Raw genomic sequence first — 25400 nt, 5'->3', positions numbered from 1 at the left:
TTAACATTGTACAAGTGAGCAGCAGTATTTGTAGTTATTTCTTTCGAAATGATAGCTTTGTCATGCCCGTTTTATGATACAATTGTCAGTTCAACTTTTTTAAAATGTTTCAGGTTGGTTGTACAATTATATAAGGGTCTGTATGGGGTTAACAGAATGGAGAATAATAGGGCAATACTACAGAAAAATGTGACAAAAATAATTGTATAAAAAAGTAGGCAAAAAACATAAGCAATAGAGAATAAAGGGATGGGTGGGGCTAAAATATAAAGAACGGAGGATACTATGCAAAATTTATAAAGAATAGAGAAAATGGTTTTAAGAATTAAAGGATACAGAATTGAAGAATCCCCCATCAAGACCTTCTTGTATTATATCTGGCCAGACTGTGAACCGTATTTAACGTAAATTTTTTTGTGCAAATAAGATTTATCTATTGTCTTATTGTCTATAAATCATGAGGCTATCATCTCGAACTAGAACTATCAGTAGCGGATCCAGAACTTTTTATAAGGGGGGGGGGGCCACTGACTGACATAAGGGGGGCCCGCTCCAGTCATGCTTCAGTGATTCCCTATATAATCAACCAAATTTTTCCCACGAAAGGGGGGCCCGGGCCCCCCAGGGCCCCCTCCCTGGATCCGCTTATGACTATAACCAGGGACGGATCCAGGATTTCGGAAAGGGGGGGGGGGCGAAGTATTAAAGTTTTTTTGGACCTTTTTTTCACTAAAAAACATAAAATAAGTGTAAAATGCATTTTATACTTAAAGTGTAGGGGTTGGACATTTCTGGTGCCGTATTCTCTCAAATGATTGGATGGATCCAAAGCTATAATAATGTACTAATTAATATATTTGATGTGGGATTTGTCAGTAAAAAATGGACATGGAAAATTCTCGTTTGTTGTATGGTTAGTTAGCATAACCTCACAGATTTCTTGTTGTAAACAAGATATACGGCTATTCAATGAAATTTACAATACGACCGACACGAAGAAAGACAAACAAGCAATTTTCATCCAAATGTTTGGTTGAAATGTTTCACCCAACAAGGGAAGTGAGGGGTTCCAAATCAACCAGAGGCTACGAATGAGTCGGAAATGACAATGAAGTTGTGAATGACGGTCGACACATGGAGACATATAGGCCACACCCAGCAGGCAGGTTGCAGTCGGACCTGAAAAAGTATTCAGTATATAAGTTCGGCGAAACAGACATTCCGGTCAGACATGGGATTCACATGCAACCCCCCCCCCCCCCCCCTAAAAAAAAAAAAAAAATTACGCCCGTTTTTTATTCATCATGTTCATTTAATGCTAAATAATTCTATTGAAAATATTTTTTTCTAATAGCAAAAAAGTGGACAAGATTATTGTTTTCAATCCAGATACGGCCAGAATTTTTGTTTAAGGCAAAAATCAGGGTCATAATTTTTTCTCTAAAATATCTCAGACTGCCCCTTCAGATCAAATGGTCCGTACCTTAGACTTTAAATGTATATCTAGAGCTTACTGACTGCGGATCACTATTCATCAATATTATTAATGGGCTGGGGCGTGTGGGGTTAAACATGTTTTCGTAGGTAAATAATATTGCTGTGGAACTTTTTTTTTCATGAGAGTGTAATAGAGTATAACTTTCTGTTGGGTGGAATTGTGAAATAGAAGTCAATACGTTCTTGCTCAATACTTTGTCGCTTTGAAGGCGTCATGCTTGTCATCCTCAGCCTAAGCAATGTGTTACTGTAATTTGAATTTCAAAATGACTGAGTGACTTTTTTTCGACGAACTGGTCAACTCCACCGTAGAGAATCACATGACTTTGACACAATCAATAATATATTACAGTAAAATACGAGCGAAAAATATCTTTATAAGTAAAGAATTGTCGCATAAAAATTAAATACACGGGAAATGGCAAAGTTCACAAAGTCTAGTCTGATTAATCATTTTACAAAAAAAAAAAAAAAAAAGTGCAAGCAAAGGGGGGGCGTACGCCCTCTACGCCCCCTTCTGGATCCGCCACTGTTTAAACTGGAACTTTTACTAAAATCAATCCTCGGTCTCTAACTCAAAATAACCGATCGTTAGCCTGTCCGGAATTTATATTTCCCGCCACAATTTACTTTCAGTCTGTATTATCTCCCCTAAATGCACCACTGAAATTGCTTCCGGTCCAAACAAAAATACACTGAAAATTAATATTTACAGGTTTAGGTAAGGTTTAAGAACATAGTGTAAAACAATTAAATGAAAATGGAAAGTGAGAGGGGAATAAAACATGGTTATACATGCAAAGGCATCATGTCATGTCACAATTTGGGACCAATGGTCTAAATGTCACCGCCCCCCCTATAATTTTGCGAAGTCGAAGAGTTTTGTTGTTGATATTTCAAGCATTATTCTTCTTGCTTATATATGCACTACACCATCAAGCAGTCTGATGATTAAATTATGTTCTATGCTTGTCATATTTAGGGAGCTGGCATTTGATTTTTATGGGGCGCTAGGATGAAAAATTTTGTCCTGCATTTTTTTAGTTTGTAATCTTTGTCCTGCCTTTTTATTTTTCACTCTACTCGGTCGTGCCTTTTTTTTTAGTTTATCCTGACTTTTTTTTACATAAATTGTCATCCTGCCCCTTTTTTTTGCAAAGTGTCTCATCCTGCCTTTTTTTTTACACAACACTCCTGTCCTGCCTATTTTTTTAAAATTTCATACTAGCCCCCATAAAAATCAAATGGTAGCTCCCTTACAATGATTAATCAATGAAGTAAAATAAGGAAGTTCTGTGCTTTTTGGAACAAATTTGTTGGTATAGGCCAGTTCATAGTTATAATTACAGCCATATTGAAAAGGGGGCAGATTTTTTTGATATTGGTGGGAATAGTATGCAATTACCAGAAATCCTTTGCATGTTTCCAAGCAACTGTTCTGTGTGGCCATTTTACTATTCATTCTAACCTGAGACTACTATAACACAGTAGTGTTATAAGTAGTCTAAACTTTAACTTCAAGATACCTAATAAACTTATAAACATATATCTTAATCTTATAAAGTACATTGTATATAAGATATTTTACAAAGTTTATAAGATATCTTATAAAAACTAGATTATATAATATATCTTATAAAAACTAGATTATATAATATATCTTATAAAAACTAGATTATATTACATATCTTCATGATCTTATAAAAACTAGATTAAATATCTTATAAAAACTAGATTATATAATATATCTTATAAAAACTAGATTATATAAGATATCTTATATTATATGAGATATCTTATATATTTAATGAGATATCTTATATAAGATATCTTATAAACTTTTATAAAGTGAAACACAGATTTCTCTCCCAAAAAACACCAAGTAATTACTCCCATCTGGGAGGGTTTTATGACCTGTTGATTGCAGGTAAGAGTAATAAAAATCGACAAAGCACGACTGCATGGTCTGACAGTGACATAATTACAGGTCATCTATTCTCTCACTTCTTCCTATTTCAATCATTTCCTATTTAGTTTTATTTCTGAAAGCTATAAAAAAAGGTTAACGAAATGATTTTTAAAATTTTTATACAAATATGTATTTTTAGATTGGAAAATTATTTACATTCTTTCATAATCTCATAATCAAGAATGGCAACTTGATATTTACAATAAGTTGTATTTATAGTCAGTTTAAACATATAGATATTAGTATATACATGGTTTAAAAAATAATAGTAATGATACAAAAAAAAAATAATGAATAAAATAAAATAGTGTAGATAAATTACATATATATATTATATTTATATAATCTTCCTTTATTTCTTATCATTTAAATTTAGAAAAAACGATTGAATAAATTCAATTAAAATATATGTCTTTATTTTCTATTAATAATACTCCACTTACAGGTGATGTTTTGTTTGTTTTATACATGTTTCTTAGGTATGAAAAACCAACACTGTCAGAACAAATGCTGAATATAATTTTAATAAATAAAGTTGTACAGGATTCTTTAATAAAATCAGATTATAATATGTCTCTGATTAAATTTAACAAATCTCACACTTTTCATCATTTTTGTGACTGTCATTTAATGACAGGAAACACAAGAAATGTTTATTGTAGTCATCAACTACTGGCACACTTCAAAGGTAATCATAGCAATAAAAATCATGTTGTTGGGAGAAACCACACCAAGGTAATAAACAATTCAGGAGTTTTAGGGAGGAATTACTCCAAGTTTCTCCCAATTTCCTCCCAAGATTTGGAGAGAGTTGCTGGAGTCTCTTGGTGTGAAACCAAGTTTTTACACAGTGTAGGGAGTATGAGATTACATCCTCTCTGTGTGTACTGTATATAGCATGTATCATGTGTATAGTTTATAAGATATTTTATATAGTTTATAAGATATCTCATATAACATGTATAACATGTATAATTTATAAGATATCGCATATAATTAATAAGATATCGCATATGATTTATAAGATATCTCATATAATTTTCTTTACAAGATATCTTATAAATTATATGAGATATCTTATAAGCTATATGAGATATCTTATAAACTATATAAGATATCTTATAGACTATATAAGATATCTTATAAACTATATAAGATATCTTATGGACTATATAAGGCCAACTAAAATTAATTAGTAGATTTTCATCCAGATTTTTTTTTTTAAATGGGGCGGGTGGACATGGTGGGAGGATTTAATTTTTTAATTTTTATTTCCTCCTAAACCCTTTTGTGACGTGTTGTTGATATACAAAGGTAATAAAAAGATTACACAGGGGTCGACTTAAGCACTGGCCGCTGGCCAAAGGCCAGTAGAATTTCAATAGAGCCAGTTGAACATAAAGACTACTGGCCCCATTGGCCATTACATTTGAATATATTTTCACTTATATAGTATTATTAGGGCAAATTTTATTTGAGTTGGGCTAGTAAATTTACGCTCTAACTGGCCCTATTGACCAGTCAAGGATATAACTCTATAGGGTTATTACAGTAAATATCTTGCATGTGTTATTACAGATACTTTCATGAGTTGTCTACTCTTTAATCCTTAAATTTTCTAAATCTGTAATAACATATGTTTGTTATTTGTAAAATAAATCATAAATATTTTAATTTATAGTGGGCTCTAGGGAACTATTGAAACTTTGCGCAGAAACTAAATGCATAGCCTTGATAACTAACTTTGAAATTAAATTAATACATTTTTCCTTAACCATGGTAAATCAATGAGACAAGGCTTTTAAGGGATAAACTTAGCTGTAATAACAAGGCTTTGTTATTAAAGGCATGTAACTTATTATATGAGACACTTGGGAATTACTGGGAAGCTTGCGCAGAACCTCATTACATGCTCTGATCATTATTTCTTAAAATGAATAAAAATACATTGTAATTAAGCATGATGTAAGTCTTAGCAAATGCTTTTGAAAGATGTAGAGAAGCTGTAATAACACCCTTTAGTTATTACAGGCTTATTTTTTCTGTAATAACATAGGTGTACTATGCATGATTGGCAAACTATGAACTGTTATATCTTTTTATAGTTAAGTAAACACAAAGACAATAGTAATATCAATAGAACTTGTATGCATTTTAACAAAAACTAATGATGTATATTGTCCCTTTGAAACATGTAACATACATATGTTATCACAGTTCTTTGATTTTTTAGTCCACAATAACAAATGTATGTTATTTTTCTCTAATAACCCTATAGAGTTATATTATATCCTTGACTGTTGACCATACTTTAAAATTTTGTTAAGTCGACCTCTGTTACATCATGTATATATAAGGAATTCTAGATTATTTTTCAAATTCTTAAATGAATTTATTTTGCTTTCTAAGCTATGATTTGTAGTGCCCATAAAATGAAGCATATGCATTGGTATGCAACACAAATATTATGAGTACAGAGTGAAATGGAAACTCAAACTGTGTTGAAAATACTAGGGTTGATGCTTTTAAGATTCTTACATGTATTCAAGGTGCAAATATAATTACAATGTAAATCATGAACTTAACCAAAAAGAAAAAGTTGTTAAATGACTCTGTTGAGGGGCTGGGGACATAGGGTGTTTGCTGTTTGTCAACGAAAAACGACAGCTTTGTGTTAAATCTAAGAGCTTGCTATAATACATGTTGTAGGTTGGCCGATTCTTTGTACTCAATATACGGTCATAAATCGCACAAGTTCGTCTTTGTGTCAATTACTTTATTCCATTCATGTTTTTGTACCAATGTGTTCCAAGATTTTTACGCTTTGGATATCATTCACAGTCCAAATTTCCTGACATAAAGTCATTATTATACACCTTTTCGCTATTCCCGGCTGACCCGAGAATCTGTCCCGCTTGAACTTTTGACGTCATACAACAATCACTTTTCGATTGTGGCGTCAGATATTTTGTATTGTGACGTCAAAATTTTACGGGAACCTGTGTGATGTCCAGTAATGGCGGACAAATAGCGATAAGGTGTATTGTATAAATAAAAAATTCCACTGGTTTTCTATTCACTGAAATTTGTGACATACCGCGATTAGCGTTCTTTGACGCCCGAATATTTCATGCCCTTCTAGTAATCAATCTATATTCTCAGAAGATAATGTTGTCATCATTGAGCCAAAGAATATGTTGACTTATATTACTCGGAAGAAAAACGAAAACCGTAATTTGAAACAGGAAGTTTTGAATGAAACGAAATTATCTGCGGTTACTGGTAACGGAAATGAACAAAATCCGGAAATCTTAAATTTTTGAAAATTAAAAAAATCGGGGCGGGCGGGGATGAAAATCTATCAATTAATTTTAATTGGCCTAAGATATCTTATCTTATATATTATATGAGATATCTTGACTTTGAAATAAATAGTAAAATGGCTTGCCATAGTTCTGTTTCAATGATGTTTTACCATATTTTTTAACCATTTTTACTTCCAATTTGAACATCTGCCCCCCTTTTCAACATGGCTGCAATAGCCATGAAAGGGCCTATTACAGAAGAACAAATTAACTAGTGGTTGATATTTTGAACAAGAGGTTTTATATTGAAATGAGAGGATAGAGAACAGCAGAAGTGAGCTGTTCTCTTAAGTTGTCTATTGTGGGAGACTAAAATATCGAAATAGGGGATCAATTGAACTTTGGGACCACAATACTTATATACCAGTTTCGTCAACAATACTTGTATATAGTTTACCAGTATGTGAAGTTTATATACATGTACATATACCACTATTGTCAACAATACTCATATATAATTTATGAATGACCCAGAAACAACAGGCATCCACACACAAACTATCAATTGAATCTTGCTGTGCCAGAATAAAACAGAAATTCAATATTATGAAGGTACTGTATGGCTAAGATTACTTTGAAAACGTAACTGACAAAAATTATTGTTACTGTTAGGACAAATTGTGCTGTCGGGTTAGAAACCAAATAAATCACGGACGTAAACATACTATTTGTGTCTAGGGTAACATTGCATTATCATAACGCTATATTTATTAAAACTTTAAGAGACTTTGGTTTTTGACTCAAGACGGAGTAAAAAAAGCGAGACTTACCTTATTGTTTCAGGCGCCAGCATCAACAATGTATTAGTTTGTGATTAGGTCATTTTATGGGGAACCACTAGTGGTAGGTCAATGATATTTGGTATGCAGTGATTAGCATTGGCACATCTCATTTCCAAGGAGATTATTTTTGCCCCGCCTCCTAAGTCATGGTTTATTGACTTTGAAACTTCTGCTTAGTTTACATGTATTACTAATTTGTGATTAGGTCAGTTTATTGGGAACCACTAGTGGTAGGTCAATGTTATTTGTCATTCAGTTGTACTAGACTACTAGCATTGGCATATCTCATTTCCATGGAGATTATTTGGCCCTGTACCTTCAGTCATGGTTTGCTCCATACTAGTTGTGCAGAATTTGCCATCCTAAATAAAATATACAATTTATCATGTTTATATGCAACATTGTATCTTTGAATTAATTTAGAATGAAAGGTTGCATTTTAACATTACATGTATTGAAATGCATTGACGTATCAATAACACAATGTAACTGTAGACACACATATCATTGTTATGTTTGTATTTAATGGATTCACAACCCAACCTTGCATTCAGGCAATTAGTCTTAAATGTACGGTAACAATAATGTTTTGTTATTGTTACGTTTTCAACCTAATTGTACATCGCCAGTGCTTGAAAGGGGTTTCAAGCACTTAATTGATTCCTATCTAGATTAAAGAATGTACTGAGACCAATGGGAGGAATACAGTCTAAGACGCAGTCAACAACCTAATGTGTATCCTCATTGCTGAGCAATACCCAGTCTAGCAGTAAATATACTGGAAAGTCCCAAAACGGGCTTTGCAGTTGTCAGATTTTGCCATCCGCATAATCCCCTATAAAGCCCCATTACATTGTAACTCTAACTAAAAAACTGATAAGTACACCTTTTAGACAAACTTAGAGTACCCATAACAGAAGCAGTATTCTTCAAAATAAGCAATTTTGTGTACAAAACCTTAAATAAATGGTACAACTTCAGTAATTACATGTCAGTCAGGGGTACTACTTGTACAAGTAATCTTTATTTACTTGAAGAAGTAAATAAAATATACTTATATAAGTTAATTATAATGTTTGAATAATCTCCCCTTAATTTTCTCAAAAATTTACTTGTATAAGTAATTTTTTTTACAATCCCACAAAAATTCTCTAGTTTGAGATGTAAAAACATGCCTTTAACAATTTTTCTCAGGTTAGCTCATAATTTTTGATTAATAGCATGATTAGAGTTCAATGTTTCATCTCATTAATTCAACAAAGAAACTGATTGCGCAAAGATCTTAAGTATTTGCGCAAGGCCTTCAAAAATTGCCTCTTGGGGGCTTGTAAATGAGCAGTGTTCTGAAGATAACAGACAAATGAGATTTTCATTGTCCATGAAATTACACTTAAATGATTAGTAAAGACATCTGCAAAGGACATACAGTTAAAAATTCTATTAGAGCAAAGAAGTCCTAAGAATTCAAGAAAAGAACATAGGATGACTTTTTACTTGTATAAGTAAAAAAATCTGAATGTCTAAGGGACATAACTAAGCCCAATTTTTTTTTACCTATACAAGTAAATAAAATACACTTGTATAAGTATCATACAAATCTACTTATATAAGTATATTAATATTTACTTCTTCAAGTAAATAAATATTACTTGTACAAGTAGTACCCCTGACTGCATGTAGATGCTTCAAAATGATATAAAACACCTGGCATGTGTCTTCAGTCAAAATGTTAGAATCCCTATTAAACAATTATTAATGTAATAATTACCTTTTAAATATATTTTGTAGTTGTTTACCATGCAGGAGGTAAAGTGGAAAGAATCGCGATATAAAGAATCCTTATCTACAGCATTATATAAATTACAACAAGCCGATTGTTTATGTGACATATGGATCTGTACCAAAACAAGAATGGTACCAGTTCACAGACTGATGTTAGAAGCATTTACTGGTCCCCTGTGTAATACCGGTTTGAAAGATGGAAGTAGTCCTATTAATAACTTTATAGATAATTGTAGTAGATTTGATCGTGTCATTGTACTAATACTTGTTCGATACCTGTACACAGGGGAAATAATAATCGATGTGGAGTTGATCAGTGAATTCATTAAACTATGCAAGTTGCTTGACTTAGACAGTGTTGTCTTAGGAGTAGAAACTGAGCTTGAATTTTTGAACAAGAATTTGAAACAGGAAGTGACATATCTTGATGATAATTCAGGTTTTTGTCCCCAAAGGGCTTTACAGCTTGCTATTCCTGTCTCTCTTATTACTAACAAAAACAATGAGTCAGAAACTTTTGAAGATTCTTGTATGCAGCAAAATAATGACTATGTTGTAGAAGTAAAGAAAGAAGTTGCTGGTGATTCTGTTACCTTAAATGTTAGAAATGGATCCAGTACACCATGTGACAACAACAAAAGAGGTCATGAAAGAGAAAAGAAGAATGAAAGCCACGATGAAACCATTTCAGTTGATGGATCGATTGATATAGATGATGACAGTGAAACTGCAAGTCCTCAAAAAATGCTGAGACTCTCAGAAAATAACCAAAGTCTTGATGACGATGAAATTGAAAAAAGACTTCAAGAGTTTGTCAGAAGAATGACTTCATCAGACCAAATTTATACGATTGAAAAGAGAATGTGCTTAAAATGTAACAAACTTTTGGAGATAAATGAATATTTGAAACATATGAAAAATGAACATTGTCTTTTTACTTGTCCCTTGTGTGATTGGTTTAGACCTCAACTTGGTCATCTATTAGATCATATGCATAGTCAGCATAAAGTTGTCATCTCATCCAGGAAAATCTGTGGCATTAAGGTAGGTACTACTACAGTTATATGTCATCAATGGTCATAGGGCAATACTCAGGCATCAATCTATAACACATGTTCAATCATAGGCCAAATGTAGGTCCCAGTGCAGGGTTTAAGCTAGAATTTTGAGGGCTTTAGTCACTTTTGCGCGGGATGAAAATCAACCTTATTTTGGGTAACAGCAAGGGACCTAGGATGTATATTACTATCTATACATCTTTGTCAGACTTTGAAGGACTTAGGCATACTAGGCAGTTACTGCATGATTTGACTGCTGTGGCACTTTAATACGAAGATTAGGATATAAGATCTAGAAATCTAGTTTACAATTTCACTTCAGTTAGTTTCAGGGTACTTTCCTAATCTGATAAATCAACAAAAGTTGGGATCCATTTTTTTTTAACCAGGAATCACAGCATAAATGAACTTGTAAGGACTATTTCACTGCATTATTCATCATATTCATACTCATTATCCTTAAAAACGTTTGAAAGCGATATTTAGAATTAATTCTATAAAGTTGGAACCAAGGATTTGTACAAATCCTTATTGGAAAAATTCTAATGACTTTAAATTGTAAATTTATTATGATTAGATCACGTTTACTTTCGATTTCCAAATGAAATGAAAACGAAAGTGACAAGTGGATAATAAATTTAGAATGAATCCGGATTCATCTACGGAGTGGTTCGTGTTTTAAAAGGCAGGAAATTATCATTTTTTAAATTAAATTTGCTAAATAAGAACTATATTTGTCTCTCTCGTTTAGTTTGATACTTAATTATTTCGTATTTTACGTTTTAGTGTCTTTAAATTCATTGGAATACTTTCGCGCGTGCGCAGTTCATCCTGAAGGCTGGTTGACTCGTGAAAACATTTCTGAATCTATGAATAAAGTTCTATCTTTTTAATCGAAATTGTCGAAAGTTTTTGATTAAAAGTTATATCAAATATGATGAAAAAACGTTCATTTGATGAAACTACGACAAACGAACTGCAAATTGTGATCGTTTGAGAAATATTGAAATTAAAATGCGAACTGTCCGAGGGAAAACAATTTTCTTCAAATGACGAAACTACGACAAACGAACTGCAAATTGTGCTTGTTTGATAAATATTGAAATTGAAATGCCGACTGACTGATTTTACTGGGGAAAATAATTATGATGATCAATTATGAGGTTGATAAATAATTAACGGATTAGTGACCCAGGCCATCCAATGGCGATAAGCGGATTATCTGTAACCACAACTTATAACACCTGTTGTAAATGTTAATTAGCTGGGGGTCATAAACTTGTCAGAAACAATAAGACAGGTAGAATTATAGTATTTTCATGCGAAAATATTTTTACTCTTTCCAAATTCAAGTGACGAAATTGATTTGGAATACATGTACTTTCGTCATTTTGAAAAGCGTTTCGTAAATGACGAAAATGACGAGCGCTAGCAAAATCACTGCCAGTCTGACGTGTCAGAGAGAAAATTAATTTAAAATTATGTGCAGAATTTACAAATTTATAAAGTTTCTCCTGAAATTTTCCTACCTAATTCATGGAAAATTACATAAAATTTTCCCAATGTTTTCAGCACAGGCTTTGAAAATAAAATGTCAAATTAACCCCTGATACAGTAACGGTACATGACAGAGTGATTCAGTTTGTCATATGTTTATAACTCTCAGTGTTTTCATCATGTTCATGTGATGAGGAAGGGTGAACATGCTGATTTAGAGTGATACAACTGATTAATGACTCCGTCTTGTGATTCATATGGAATAGATGTATATAATCATGATAATCAACTGTTAATTGGAGCAATTTTGAATGTATCATGAGCAATTAACTGCATTCACTTTAAAAGATTAAAACAAATAAACACTAGAGCCACTTTTGGAGTTTCTTCCTGGAATATTCTTGTAAGGGGAAATGTACATCATGTAAACTGTACATGTATGTTTCAAAAAATTTGCATATTCCTATTCCAACAATTTTCTACATGCATGTTATTCTAATCTTGCTAACCAGTTGTACATGTACATGTACCTTATAAGCTTTTATACAACCATAGTAAATTAGATATAGACATTTTTGCATTATGTTATTCTATTTTTAGACTGTAGACATGTCTGAAGAATGTGAACTAATGTATATAACACAAGGCGAACCTTTCCAAGAACACATTCAACTGTAAGTATTCTTATCTTTTAGATAAAGTTTTTTTGTTTGTTTTTGTAAACTTCTGTGATACGATTGCTGTTTTATGTTAAATGGTGCAGTGATGTCCATGAAAATTGTTTCTTACCCAATGGGAAGCATTTGAAAAGTCTTTGGTTCAGCATTTTGAAATAAGAAATATGAAATTCTAATGCAACATCGTTTGTAACGTTCATTTTGATTGGATAACATCACCAATTTTCATGGCATCAATTCACATTTGATGCTATGAAAACGTAGGAGCAAGCGCAGATGGCGTATGACAGATTTTAAATATATGATTTGACGTTGTTTTCTGTCAGTTTCATTAGAATGGAGATAACAATATTGTATTTTAAGCTCCGACGGCATCAATTGGTGATTTGATGGTCGCAAATACCCGTTTACTGGCTCCGATAACGCGTGGCCAGTAAACTTAATTTGCGACCATTAAATCATCAATTGATGCCGTTTATAATTAAAATACAATACAGTTATCTCCTAAATGGCAGTGTCTAAAACTATCTGTGTAATACTAATAATGGGTTATCATTTTTGTAAATCATGCATCCCAAGCATCTTTTTACATGTAAATTAATGATTCTTATCATAACTCTCTTTACTTCATTTCATTGATTTTGGATACAGATTAGTGTTCTTCCCAGAATTTGCGAAAAGCACCATGGGATTTAAAATAGCAAGTTTCACTAAAATTACAGCACCATATTTGATAATACATTCTATTATAAATTCTATTCAGATCATGCAGATAACATTGATATGGAAAAAAAATTTAACACCATGGTAACTTTTTCTTTATTTTGAAGTATCAGCAAATTTATCTCTTAAAGTTAAGCCTCAGAAGAGATACAATCACAAGCAAAGGTCAAAAGTTAGAACATGACATTGACCTTCAACTTTGACCTTGACCTGCATTTTCAAGTTTTTGCCCAAGTATTTCAGATCAGAAGACCCTAGGTTTTTACATCTTACAGCTTCTGGGTTACTGCTTATTAAAAATTTAAAGGAGATATTATTAGAGTTTACTGGATCAAAATTGACCAAAACATCTAACACTCTAATTTAAAAAAGAATTTTCACACAAAAACAGTGTCATGGGAGATAAATATAAAGTGTTTACTTGAAGGGGAGAGTTTTCAAAGCACAAATACTGTTTGATATGCATATATATACCAAATATGTCGCCAACATGTTGCAAAACAAACAAAAAAGTGGTGGAAGAAGAAAATTAGATATAGGAATATACACGTAATCTTGACCATACATTGAAAAGGGGAGATAATCAAACTTACTTTCTCCAAATTGCGATATGTAATAGTAATGTCATGTAAGCCCAACTCCTTTTGAACAGCTTGACAGATATTGATAAAACTTTACATAACTTCATAAGCAGGGACTGAGGATGGCGATTAACTCTGTATGTCAAAGATAGAAAATGATTTGCAAAAAATGTTGTTTAATGTCTTGGATACACAAAGATGCAGTCATTTTAACCGACTTTCGTGAAACTGGTTAGAGCTGACACCTGCTGGATGCAATATCAACATACTAAATTAGAGCACAGAATGGCTTATGTAGGTAGGTATGCAGCTTACATAAAATATTATTGTGTGGCCAGACAGCTTACAGCTGGTGTTACTGTGTTATTTTTCAATTCTGTTGTCTTTCATCGTTGTCCCCATCACATTTTTTTGTTAATCTGCAAAGTTCTTTGAAAACAGCTTTACAAAATTCAACAACAAATAAAAAAAAAATGAAATTGTGAACCTGCTATTTTGATTTAAGTGATTTTTTTTGCCAAAACATGGATTTTGTAGTCATTTCTGTAAAACCTTAGCTAAAGTCTGAGGTTCCTTTGGAAAATAATAATGTATCCATGTCAGAAGGGGGATGTGAAATATGATGCTTGTTGTAGGGTGAGCACTACCCTTGTCGCACTTTAAAAGAACACTTGCAACAGCTCTTTGAGGGTTCCACATTGGGTTGTTGCCTATCAAATTTCTACCCCTATCCAACATACCCCCATTTTCCAATTACTATCCAAATTCCCCCTCCTTCATCTTACCTACCTGTATTAAATTTTGTTAAGTTTTTATCCCTATCCATCGTACCGATCTTGTAAGTTGAGCCAATTGCAACTGATTTTTACAGTTTGTTCTCATGGTGTACTGTTACACTACTGTCCCAGGTTGGGGATATGGTTGAGCGTTCATTTACATGTTTGACACCGCCACATTCTTCATGTGCCTGTCCCTAGTCAGGAGCCTGTAGTACAGTGGTTGTTGTTGGTTCATATCTGTCATTTTTGTTTTTTGAGTACTAGTATTGTCTTGTTATAAATTAGGCTGTTAGTTTTCTCATTTGAATTGTTTCACATTATTCATATCGGGACCTTTTATAGCCAACTATACGGTGAGGGATTTTCTCATTGTTATAGGCCATACAATGTTTTAACAATATGTGTTTTTGGTTGAGAATATGAAATAAAATGAATTAAAAAGTAAAACTACTTTCACGCATACAAAATGTTGTGATAGTTGTTTGGTTGTATGAATGAAGTCACCTACAATTTCAATGATAAACTGATGGGGATGGACATGAACAGGCAACATTGCTGCATTGATACGTGACGTCATTGCCTAATATTTTTCGAGTATCAAGTCCTGTTCACGATCTAAACAAATATTAGGCAGTAGGATCAAAGGAAAATTGTACAAATTGCAGATGAACATGATAAACCAGAAGAGTAGTCTAACCTGTAAAGCAGCAACCAAACTCAATTGAAGACAGATTGACACAACCTTGGGAAGAAGAAAACCAAACAACAGCAAATAACCGTCTACAAAACGCTAACTATGGACTATATAATCCATATCTGTTTTCCCATCTCCTTCAGAGTACCTCTTTATTTAAAAAACAATAATATTCAATTTTTTCTCTTGCAGGAATTCAAATATACCAATAGATGACTCTATTGAATTTGATAGACTTCCGGATGTAGTAGTTGAAAATCCATCCATCCAGGAAATATACACATGTACACTTTGTAAATATATAACAAGTATTAAATGTTATTATTACAAACATTTACGTAAAGTACATACTTGTCATACAGAGACAATTAACAATTTAGGACACAAGTTAAATGTTGACCCGTCAATAAATTCCGAACAAAGGTCAAAACCAAAAATATATCTATGTAGCTCATGTGGAAAGTCATTCAAATCACGGTATGTAATGTGTGTGGAAAAAGTTTTGGAACTTTATATAACTTTAAAGGTCACATTTCGTTACAAAACAATTTGTTAATAGAAAAATGTGACCAGTGTGATGCTTCATTTCAGTACCGCAAGTCTCTTTTACAGCATAAGAAGGCGCATCATAGAAATAGCCAGAAAATACTAGAAGAAGAAACAAAATTTGAGTGTAACATCTGCCACGTTATATATGGATCAAAAGATGCGCTTCGAGAACATACTTATGTTGAGCACAATTTAAAAAGAAAGACCTGTGAATATTGTGGAAAGGACTTTAAATGGAGATCTTCATTGGCATATCATCTAAAAAAGTGTACGAAAAATGTGCACAATAGCATAATGTTTGATTAAAACTACCTAAAATAAATTTGTTTTTTGTTAATGTTGTTCATTATAAACCCAAAAATATGAATATTAAGCTCAATGTCAGCTTGTTCTTAAACATGCTAAAACTTTGATATTAAGAGCTTGTGTTTGGTAGTAATGTCCTGCCTCTGATAGTAGAGAAAACTTTGATATTAAGAGCTTGTGTTTGGTATAATGTCCTGCCTCTGATAGTAGAGAAAACTTTGATATTTAGAGCGTGTGTTTGGTAGTAATGTCCTGCCTCTGATAGTAGAGAGGTATTGTGTTTTGGTCTTCTTAAGTTTGTCAACCCATAATCATGATAATTCCGATCGTCCATCAATCCTGTATCAGCATAATTTTTTTTGTCATGGTTGTTTACCATGAAGTTGAGTCACAACAGTTTGAAACTTGTTGGTAATTTGTACATACATGTTCATCATGATGTGAACTTTTTTACTTGTATACCAAATTACGATGTTACCTCAATTTCATGATTCACTGAACTTGGAAATTTGATAGTCAAATTTTGATATTTTTTTTTAACTGATGAATGGACTATTTTTGCAGTTAACATAAACTTAATGTTTTGATTGAATTTTTTTAAACACCAATAACTTTTCTTCCCAACTTCAACACTATAGGACAATGTATGACAAGGTCACCTATTTCACTCCCGATTTCTTTCGAAAATTACAATGTAGTAATTCGGTATTCAAGAGCTGGCAGCTGCTACTCACACTTTATGAAACATCACCAGTGTCTGAGCAGAAAGTTGATGAACCAGGGTTATGTCAAAGAACGTCTCGTCCTTTTTCTGAAAAAGTTCATCGGAAGATACCAAAATCTTGATGATAAATACTCCGAATCAACTTCGCAAATGATACATGGTGGTCTCAAAGTATAGATTTTAGGTACTAACGTTGTTTTTCATCTTAATTACGTGTTATAGTGTTCATTTTGTTGTCTTTGTATATGTTTAACTGTTACTGTTACTGTTTAGTCCATTTATGGTAATATCCTTTTGGCGTGGCTCGGTATTTATACATCCCTCCATTGTTTTATTGTGCTATTGTCATTTTTTATATTCTTGTCTTTCATTTTTGCGTATGTTCTTTGTCTATAAAGTGTATATATGCCATTTTATTTTTCTTTGTTGACATAATTGTTTATTTTTATAGTGATAAAGATTTTAACACAATATTGACTGCTTCACCCCAATTTTTGACAAATTCCCCTATTTTTTCTGTTTGTTTTGCTCACATATTGTTGTCAATATAATGGAATTCTATGCAACTGCCATACTATTGAGAGGTTTAGGTAGCTATAAAACCAGGTTTAATCCACCAATTTCTACATTAGGAAATGCCTGTGCCAAGTCAGGAATATGACAGTTGTTTTCCATTCGTTTGATGTGTTTGAGCTTTTGATTTTGCCATTTGATAATGGACTTCCCGTTTTGAATTTTCCTGGGAGTCAGTATTTTTGTGATTTTACTTTTGAATTACATATTTGTTCTAGGCCTTCAAACATATTGCATTTAGGGAGAAATGCAAAAATTCAAAAGAGCATAATTTTGAGATCTTTGCATTAACATTTTAACTTGTTAACATTCAAAACTTGAAGAATCGTTATATTGGTTGGTAAATGAGTTTTAGACTTGATATAAAAATAAGGATATGTGGTATGATTGCCAACGAGACAACTACCCACCAGAGTCTAATTGTAAACAGCTGTAAGTAACCGTACTGCAGTTTATTTTACTATTTAGATTAATTTTAATGAATCTGGTATATGACAGGACATTTGTTGTGCTGGCAAAAGATATATTTGATAATGCAGAAATATTTGAACAAAATAATTATCGAAATAAGAATCTATGAATAGGGTATGGAGAAGATACCAAGGATGCAATCAAAATCATATGTCAAATGAAAACAGACACAAAACACTACACATAAAAACGTTTGATTGTCACAATCGATGGGAAAGGGTGCTCTGGCGTTCTTTAAGTGTTTGCAGTATAACAGTCCCTGCAGATGTGCCACTATTGTGCCAAAAATTCGGCGGTAAATTGCTTTTTATAATATTTGTTATCACATCTGAGAAAATGAGGGCAAAGTTATGGCTACGACAAGAGGAACATGAAATATACATTTATAAATTTGGTGCGTCAGGAACATTCAAACCTAGGACTAATGTATAAACGTTTGTAGTGTAAAAGTCCCAGGTTTAAAGAAAAAGCAAATTATATATAGGTACATGTATGTGAAGATCTATACAACCAAAGGGGGAATAAACACAATAACCTAATTCATCTAAGGTCAACTTTGCCTGAGATAGATGGTATTTTAGGTTTTATAATAATTTCTGAACTTATCAACGGAAAATGTTGGAAAGGTTTGACTGTCTACTGGACTGATACAACCCTCGGGACAATCAATCTATCAGCAGCAATATTGACCTAGTGTTCACATTGCCTTACTCCCACGAAAATTAAGTACTTTGATGTGCTATAAGGTAGCTGGAACACTGTATCATGTGTTGGTTGAACTAGTTAATTTTGAAAACCTGGTTATTGATATTGAAAAATCCGAACAGTGTACACATTAAAAAATGTGCAACATGATTTACAATCTCCATAAAACTGTTCTTGGCCTTTTAGATACAAGAATAGTCGTCTGATCTGTAATTTACCAATTGTCACATGATGGCAGAGTGTGGATTCGCATGGTAATACATGCATTCTCTATGTGTCTGTCCTAAACCAGGAGCATGTAATTTACTGGTTATCGTTTGTTACTGTATATCATATTTGTTTTTCGTTTGTTGTTTTGCACATAAACCAGGCCGTTGGTTTCCTCGTTTGAATTGGTTTACATTTGTCATTTGGGGGCCTTTATTACTTACTATGTGGTATGAGTTTTGCACTTTGTTGAAGGCCGTACCATGGTGACCTATAGCTAGTAACTTCTATATCATTTGGTCTCTAGTGGAGATTTATATCATTGGCAATCATAGCATATCTTCTGTTAACTCCTTTTGTTGTTCATGCAATTCCCTCAGGTTTGGTTTTTACCTCGATTTTGGTATGATCTGATCGGATTAACGAGATCTGAACATTCATCGGTTAAATACTCATGACTCTTATATATTTAGCTTTGAAAATGTTGACGAAAATGTTGATAGATTTTTTGCAAATATCAAGCGTTTTGTTAAAATTAAATGTTTCTCTGTCATATGTCTACATGATTAGACTTGTCATTGTAATTGGCCTCTGTGAAGGATTGCCACAACTACGTGACAGTCCAGTCGTCCATTTGTATTTTTTTTTTTTTTGGTGTTAAATTCTTATGAAGTATTTCCCCCTGAAATATCCTAATTCTGGCCACAATCTCCGAAAAAGATCTTAGTTTCAAAGTTGCACCCACTAATCCCGCTGACTAACTAACATTGCTGCTTTTACTAAACCTTATTAACATTGTAAAAATTGTATTTTAGTAGCCTGTCATGTAGAGTTTTTTTTTTTCTGTTACGTGATAATTAGTTTCATTAATAAATCAAACTTCATTTCTGTACATTTCCGATCTAGATCATGTAGATGGCGCTGATGGATTTAGAAAATTTTAATTTATCAAGTTACCCACATTTTTTAACTCTTAGGATATTATGTTTTTAGACATTTTGAATATTGTACAAGCCCCTTACTTCAAATTAATTACAGGTTCGTTTTTTTTTTTAATTCTTAAACTGAATAAGGTAACATTGTCAACAATTGAATTTCTTGCAAAGATTGACGGGTTGCTGGGTTCAGACGATTTCGATTACTTTTTTTCAAATTTATAAAATCGAAATTATAAAGCAAAAAAAAAAATATCAAACTCACAGGGATAGCATTAGGCATTTAGGTTAAAAAGTCATCAGAGATACCAGGTTGATAATTGTGTACGCTAGACGCACGTTTGGTTTACGTTAGACTCATGAGTGACGCTCGAATCAAATCAAATCAAATACGAAGTTGAAGAGCATTTAAAACCGAAAATTCCAAAAAAAGGCTAAGGCAGTATATACCTGGAGGTAGAAAAACCAATACAATCTTTAATGATTGGTAATTGTCAAATTACAAACCATCGAACACTGTGAGATACAGTTAGAGGGAAGATCAATTTCTGTATATTAACTAGGTTTATTATAACTAATAGTATAACAGTTATAGAAAATTTTACATCAACTTGTTTGACACCATGACTACTTTTATGTCCCTCAGCATAATCGTTACTCCAATTTACAATGTCAGATTCATATATAATTTCAAGTATTTAACAACTATTTTTTTCTGATCAAATTATTAAATTCTGATACATTAAACATTCAGCTGTGCAATATTGATTAATTTAGCAAATTTTCATACTTACCCCTTCTCTACCCCCATCCCACAATATTATATTATATATTAGAAGTAAAGCGGCATTGTCCTACAAATATCAATGCTATGTTGTTTCAACATTGCCTTCCGCCACATTGTGTTCCTTAGAATAACATTTTGATATTATGTAAACGTTTTAAATGGTTGAAAAATTATAACATTAAAATCCTGTGATACTCAATCCAGAAGGTTTCAAAAAGCTTTCTGATTTTGAATCTGTGAGTGAAACAAATCAAGGAGAATCGCCATGCCTGTTTTATTATTTAAAATGCTATTTTAGTCAGTTGAATTACATATAATTTTCATCCAATTAACAAAACATCAACACTAAAATTTTGTATATTTGATTTAGATCCGACAGTGATGAACCTCATCCACCAAGCATCTTATCCAGTACTTTGAAACTTATCAAAAGAAAAGATGCAAACACAGGTATGAATTCAGAACTAAAAAACTAACTGGAAGCACTATATGTTTGCCTAATTTAATAATTGTTTCTCGTCATTGTTGCTTAAAACCAAATACTGGACATTAAAAGTGCAAACAATAACAGAAAAGAAAACCAAAAAGAAAGCATAAACGGAACAGCTTTGTATCAGGGAGATGACAATGTCTATTCCAAGTGTTTCATATAACAATTTAGAACTAACACATAAATGTCAGCACCTGAAGCAGTAAACGTTGAATATTATTAATGAGCAATGCTGAAGTAAATACAATCAATAGGGTAATCTTTTACAAATGGTTTATCTTAATGAAGACGGAAATGGTCAACAGAAGCGCTGGTACTTTGTATAGACAAACATGGATGTATAAAATCAACTTTGCAAAAAAAATGGTACCTTTAATGTTATTATTGCCACTTGGTCGATACCTTTGTTGTTGGACTGTTAGTCCCAGATGTTATTACCAGCCCAGTAGCATGAACATACGGATATTATGTTATTGAAATTTGCTGTTACAAAATTTTGGAAATTATTTTAAATTAAGGAATATGTCTCCCTCATGGGAAGCTGTGATTCCTTGCCCGGCTTTGGCTATTCTTTTTTGGTCTTTTTAGTTTATAAGCTCTTCATGTTTTAATAAGATTTGGTTCTTCAAATAGTTCGGCCTCGAGCATCACTATAGAGACATTTATTGTCGAAATGCTCATCTGATTCAGTAAAGTTAGTACCATTAATGTTGTTGATGCATGTAACTGTTTCCATATGTATCTGGAGATTTTTTTTGCATCCACATCAACATCCACCTCATATCTATTTTTTTCCGCAATGAACATTTGAATCAAATTTTAGATAACTCAAATATACATATTCAGTGATAGTTCATATCGAATAATTGACTACTGGAAGCATAGACGTGCTACTTGTTTTTGCAGTAGATAACAAAGGGAAAAAGTTAACAAATAAATAAATGTCTCTTGTTTTTATTTATTCAAATATATATTTACAAATAGTTTCGGTTTTAGTATGGTGGTTTTATGAAAAGGATGTTGTGAGTATAAAGTAAGGAAAATTTAAAAAGACATAAATTATCAGATAAAAAAACTCCGTATAAATTATTCTCGTCAATGCTGTAAAACACACTAAAACAAGTGGTACTTATTTTAAGAAAAGTGTGTTAATTATATCAGATTGTAATGTCAATGTGAGTTTGATCGATTATATCGCATGTCATAACCTTAAGAAAATTACACAGGGAGACGGCTTAAGGAAATCTAGATACTGCTATTTATATGTTAGTGTGTGAATCTTATGATAATTGTTGTATATTTTTGCATTTGAATAATTATGACAGGTCTTGATCTTTTTTTCTCACAGATAATTCACCAACATCTCAACTGACCACTTTATCCAAAAGTAACAGAGAATTATGGAAAACTAAAATTAACGGTGATCGAACGTCTACTGGCACTGAGAGAACAAGACAATCATGTACAGGAAAGATTCCAAATAAAACAACTACATCATCAGAAAATCAGGACTTCGATATTTTAGATGCACAACCATTAGAAAATTTAGAACAAATATTAGAGATTGCAAACATTCTACCCTCATTATCTGGAATTCAACAGGATGAAACTTCCATTGTAGACACGAAGGACCCTTTGAACACTGCTAAGGATTTATCAAAGGGTAGGACAAACATGGACGAAAAAGTAAAGTGCAAATTATGTGATATTATTGTTGGTAAACGCTCTTTGCGACGTCACGAGCGTACTCACGGCCATTATTTGCAGTGCCCATCTTGTCCTGCTAAATTCACAGAAGTATGGGCATTAAAAAATCATGTTTTACGACATACAGAACCTTATGTTTGTGATACCTGTGGTAAAACCTTTATGTCTAGTTCAGGGTTGCATGTGCATATAAGGAGACATAAAGGAAATCAACGTTTTTTATGCCAGGATTGCGGAAAAAGCTTCAGTACACATATGCACTACCAAGGGCACAGAAATAGTGTGCATCTGAACAAGCGTGACCACATTTGTGACCATTGTAATAAAGGGTTTTCGTATAAAACATCCTTAGACAGACATAAAAGGGAATGCAGGTTTTCACCTGAAGAAGAAAAACAAGAATATAGGTGTGAATACTGTGGTACAATTTCCAAAAGTTTACGTTTCCTGCAGGAACATATAAAGGGGAAGCATAAGAAACAACAGATCATTTGCCATTGTGGGAAAACATTTGCATGGACTAGGTCTTATAAACGACATCAGAAATCTTGTATATTAAAGTAAGAGACAAGTCTTATAAAAGTCTTCAAAAATTTAATGTAATACAGGAATGGACTAGGTCTTATAAACGTCATAAAACATTTTGTGTTATAAAGAAATGGACTAGGTTTTATAACGTCATCAGACATCTTGTATTTTAAAGTAAGAGACTAGGTCTTATAAACGTCCTGACAAATCGAATGGACTAGCTCTTATTTATAACGTCATAAAAAAATCTTGTTTTATAAAGAAATGGATTAGATCTTACAAACGCCATAAAAATCATTTAAAATAAAGCAGATAGCTTGTAGGTCTTATAGATGTCATAAAAAATCTTGCATACTCCTGCCTTAAACTATTTGAAAAAAATATGATACTGAGTAAGACAGTTAAGTGATTTTTCTGTAATAAATTGCAGTATACTAGAGCACAACTAAATATAAGGGAGACTTAGCCATTTGTGACAACATGGCTGCATAGTATATTATTTGTGATTTAATGCACCTCTTCAGGAAAGAGCACCTTTGTGACGATTATCACTTTCCATTTAGTAGTACTAATTTTGATATAATATAAAGGCAAACAAAGATTGCATTTATATTATATCAAAATGAGTGATAGGAAAACTTAGTGAATCATAGTTGTGACAAAAAAATTATATATCTAACAAATTAATGAATAAATTTACTGAGCATTATATTAACATTAAATAAATATTCACACATTTATCATTTATAGTAGTATCATTTGATTTATTTGCTGTAATGGTTGTATAATCATTTTGAATTCCAAATAAAATATGATGCAATTGTGATCTTTTCATTTTTACCTCAAGGTCTATTAAAGTATTATAGTCTCTAAGTATAACAGCAGACATCACTACTTCGGCTTTGACATTATTTATTATTATTGAAATTACCTCTACTTGTCTTTACATGTATAAAAGACTTGCAGTTTCACCTGGACATCGTTTACAATAAACAAATAAATTAGCATCTGTCGTCCATTACTGTTACAAACACATCTTCTCCTTTAAAACTACTTGGCCAATCGGAAACAAACTTGGCCACAATCATCATTTGAAATTAATGTAAGAAATGTGTCCAATGACCCCTCCTACCAACCAACATGGCCGACATGGCTAACAATTCAACATAGGGGTAAACTCCAAGTTTTGTCTATTATCTTGAAAACCGGCCATTTATAATCAGTGTGCAGTTGCAGTAGGCATAATGGTCTAAGTAGTTCATTTACAGTGATCACTAGCCTGTCAGCACTGAGGTTGTGAGTTCGAAACCCGCATGTTTGACAAGATGCGTTCGACTCCGACCGTAATTGACTAGAATCGCAAGTTTTTCCAGCCAGAGGTTGATGGTTCTCTCCTGGTAATCCGGCTTCACACACCAATAAAATTGGCTGCCATGATATAACCAAGTGTGCTGAAAGTAATGTTAAAACAACAACAATAAATCAATCAAGCTGTTGCAGTAGCACTTATCAGTTTCAAGCAAAATGTGAAGACATTTTGAGGTGACAATGGTCTTAATTAGGGATGTCAACGAGTACTCGAGTATCGCTCGGTAGCACCGAGTATCGAATACCAAAATGATACTAGACTAATCGGTTTCCTGTTAGAAGTTTGGTGCTTTCTTAAGCTTAAACAAAAATATATTTATTGAGAGCGCCTTCCGGGAAATCCAATATTAATCAAAGTTAAAATACGTTTTGAATGTTTGCGTTTAATTGTCATTTAAAATTCCTCCGAACAGAGGTAGGCTATGAACAAGAGCACCTTTCCAAGGCTTACACTCTTAGCTAATCTTAGTCATTCCCCACCTCTGTACCGTCAGAGCAAATATTTTCATCAGCAGGACTGTTAATTACGTAACAAAGTTGAGAAATCGTCTCGTCCTAGAAAAAATTGACAAGATAATATTTCTAAATAAGAACAAATTCGTTGCACCCTGTGTCGACCCTCAGAAAATGATTAAAGGCATCAGTA

At 32.7% G+C, this 25400-nt stretch overlaps 1 protein-coding gene across 1 annotated transcript; it reads left to right on the top strand.

Moving 5' to 3' along the window:
- Positions 1–2148: 2148 nt before the first annotated feature.
- LOC127710996 (zinc finger protein 595-like) lies at positions 2149–24159 on the top strand. The gene is made up of 5 exons (XM_052216937.1): positions 2149–2218; positions 9402–10439; positions 12551–12624; positions 21032–21111; positions 22500–24159. Exons 2-5 carry the CDS (start codon positions 9411–9413, stop codon positions 23420–23422), a joined length of 2106 nt encoding a protein of 701 aa, XP_052072897.1. The 5' UTR covers positions 2149–2218; positions 9402–9410; the 3' UTR covers positions 23423–24159.
- Positions 24160–25400: the final 1241 nt, after the last annotated feature.

Source organism: Mytilus californianus, unplaced genomic scaffold (genome assembly GCF_021869535.1).
Source record: "Mytilus californianus isolate M0D057914Y unplaced genomic scaffold, xbMytCali1.0.p SCAF_8, whole genome shotgun sequence".
NCBI lineage: Eukaryota > Metazoa > Mollusca > Bivalvia > Mytilida > Mytilidae > Mytilus > Mytilus californianus.
Note: the sequence above shows the minus strand (reverse complement) of the source record. Positions and strands in the feature narration are given on the sequence as shown.

Excerpts from the sequence above, each read along its gene's own strand:
- LOC127710996 (XM_052216937.1), top strand. The coding sequence starts at position 9,411 with ATGCAGGAGGTAAAGTGGAAAGAATCGCGATATAAAGAATCCTTATCT. Across the intron at positions 12,625-21,031 it reads TTCCAAGAACACATTCAACT|ATCCGACAGTGATGAACCTC; the intron begins GTAAGTATTCTT and ends TATTTGATTTAG. Across the intron at positions 21,112-22,499 it reads AAGAAAAGATGCAAACACAG|ATAATTCACCAACATCTCAA; the intron begins GTATGAATTCAG and ends TTTTTCTCACAG.